Source organism: Pteropus vampyrus, unplaced genomic scaffold (genome assembly GCF_000151845.1).
Source record: "Pteropus vampyrus isolate Shadow unplaced genomic scaffold, Pvam_2.0 Scaffold83, whole genome shotgun sequence".
Lineage (NCBI taxonomy): Eukaryota > Metazoa > Chordata > Mammalia > Chiroptera > Pteropodidae > Pteropus > Pteropus vampyrus.
In genome coordinates this window covers 7,294,038-7,296,625 of record NW_011888864.1, presented here as the reverse complement: position 1 = coordinate 7,296,625, position 2,588 = coordinate 7,294,038, and the positions used below count along the sequence as shown (strand labels likewise).

General features: G+C 43.8%; 1 protein-coding gene across 2 annotated transcripts in view; it reads left to right on the top strand.

Annotated features, from left to right (window-relative positions):
* FARP1 (FERM, ARH/RhoGEF and pleckstrin domain protein 1) overlaps nt 1-2,588 on the top strand; it is a 280,577-nt gene that overhangs the window by 263,481 nt on the left and 14,508 nt on the right. For both annotated transcript variants that reach the window (XM_011363222.2, XM_023532430.1), the window contains exon 19: nt 2,051-2,181. In XM_011363222.2, coding sequence (XP_011361524.1) covers nt 2,051-2,181 — 131 coding nt within the window. The remainder of the gene's footprint in view (nt 1-2,050; nt 2,182-2,588) is intronic.

Below are 2,588 nucleotides of genomic sequence, written 5' to 3'. Positions count from 1 at the left end.
GGCAGTGACCAACCGTGAGAGGGACATGCCTGGTGCAGTAGGGGCAGGGGCTTCTCACCAGCCTTCCAGCATTGCGGGAAGTTTAAGGCTGGCGTGCAAATGGGAGTGTTCTTGGATGAAGGGAGGGTGTAGAGTATAGAGCTAGGAACTGCACATAGAGGTCTGAAGGAGACAGAAACTATGGAACCCTCTAGAAAGTGGAAGCTTTGTGTGAAATGCAGAGGGATAGCAGCAGAAACAAGGCTGGCAAAGTAAGCAGGTACCAGGTCCCATGGGGTCTCATAAACCCTATGAGACCTAACAACCTAAGAGCAAAGGGAAGACAAGAAGGTCTTTGAGGAGGGGAATGGTGATGTGGGGCTTGATTCAGAAAATTCACTCAAATTAGTTTAAAAAGGCAACCCAAGAGAAGATTTGGCAAAATAATTAAGACATTGGTGATTCACAGAAGAGGAACAGAAATGGCTTGTGACATGGTTTTGGTTTGCTATATATACACTGTCAGCTTTTTAAGACACCCATGGTCCTTTATGCCTCATGCCTCAGCATACTCTGCTCCTTCTGCTTAGAGTCATTGCTCTCACCTCCTTGTCCTTTCCTGGTGCAATGCTCCTCCTCCTTTAAGCCTCAGTTCCTGCGTGACCCTCAGGGTTGGGTGACATTCTCTGCCCACCTGCCGCGTTCTGTCATATCAGCACTCCTGGACAGGATGAACCCAAAGACATTCCAGCTCTGAGGACTCAGAGAGGTACATATAAATTACCCAAGAGGCTGAGGGACTTCTTTAGCTTTGCATGTGCTATCCATGGCTGACTTGCCTAGTTTTCATTTTATTAAGCAGTCCCCCACCCCCACCGTGAAGAGAAGTCTGTCCTTGACAATTAAGTGGAAGAAGCATTTATGTCACTTAAATCATAAGGCGGCATCATTGTGAAAAGGCTGAGGAAATCAAAGTATGTCTGAACATATATTTCCTGAACATCAGGGATACGAAGTGCCAAGAGTTGTTCCCAAGATGCCTACCCCATGAGCCGCAGGGGCCACAGTGCCATCCTTTTCCTCTTAGCACCTCCTCTCCCCCACCCCACTAAGCAGTCGGTGCCCAGTAGTTGTTATTGGACTAAACCAGCTGGTAATGTCTGAAGATTGAGCAGGCCTTTATCACTGTGGCTGAGACAAAGCGTTCTGTGATAAGCCAGGAAGTATTTAATTTGCATCTCCAGGGAGAAAGCAAGAAAACAAAATGCTTCCCTTCCAAAGTTGACATTCTGGGATAAAGGAGTTACTTAGTTTTCTGACGATTAAAGTTCAGTTGATAAATATTTCTTGCTTTCTTGACAAAAATACCTAAATGTTCAGCTACTGTGGCTTTGCATGCCACCTAGACTTGTGCTAATTGGGCATTAGCTCTTTGTACACATGTTGGACGCCTACTAGTATAGGAGAGATTTGCCCATATTGCAAAATAAAGTTTAGTTCTGCAGTTATTATACTTTGCAACCATCTTAGTAAATGGTGTAACTTCTGCAGAAGGAAGAACTGGGGAGTGCTGGCATATTCATTACCCAAAAGTTTTACTATCAGACTCTCTCCCTGCAAGACCTCTCTTTTGCCTTAGATTTTTCTGTGGCCTCTCTGTGCTCTGTTCTTCCCAGAGGAGAGGAGTTAAAAAAAATTCCTGCTCTGGAGACAGAATTCCAGGTACTCTGACTCCCCTGCTGCTTTCCCCTCTACGCCAGTGCCAACGCCAGTTCTGAGTGAAAGACAGCTGGACACCATGTGGCAATGAAGGGGGGGTCATTTACATTTTCGAGGTGCATTGGGGAAACTAAAGCACATAAATACATAAAGTAAAGCAAATATATTCAAGCAAATCACTTTTTAGAGTGAGAAACAGCAGTGTTTTCTCTAAAAGAATGCATCTAACATAGTCCAGCTACTGGAGGATGTTACTCTGGAGAGTTGAGCTTAAAGATGTTGGGGGACCAGGGGTTGGGGGACCCTTGTCTGCCATTAATGCTGCAGTTTTTGTGTTTGTTTCCTTCATTAGCTGCTTTGGCAGAGATTACTGAAATGGTAGCACAGCTTCACGGTACAATGATCAAGATGGAGAATTTCCAGAAGCTGCATGAACTCAAGAAAGATTTGATTGGCATCGACAATCTTGTGATTCCAGGAAGGGTAAGCAGCTGTGCTCTTACGCATTGGAGGTGAAGCCAGAAGGGTGACATTTAAGTGACTGAAATTCGAACCATTTTGAATACAGATACTCGAAATTAAAATATCCTCCTTCTCAAGTGGCTTCCTGCCACCTGGAGACAATTGGAAAAACACCTTAACATTACAGTGTCATTCAAAATTTTGTGTTCGGAGATAAAGCTAGCCTTTGACCCTTGTATTCTGTCTTTCCTCCTTATTGGCTGATTTGCTCCTTTTTCCCTACCATGTTCTGAGAGGATTTGAAATAGCTTATTTTTTTTAATTTAGGTAAATTGAAAATGAGTAAAGAATTGGGTAAAATGGTGATCTAAAGGCAGAGGAAAAGTTAGCATATGAAAGCATACTGTAAATGCCCATGTAAGTATGCA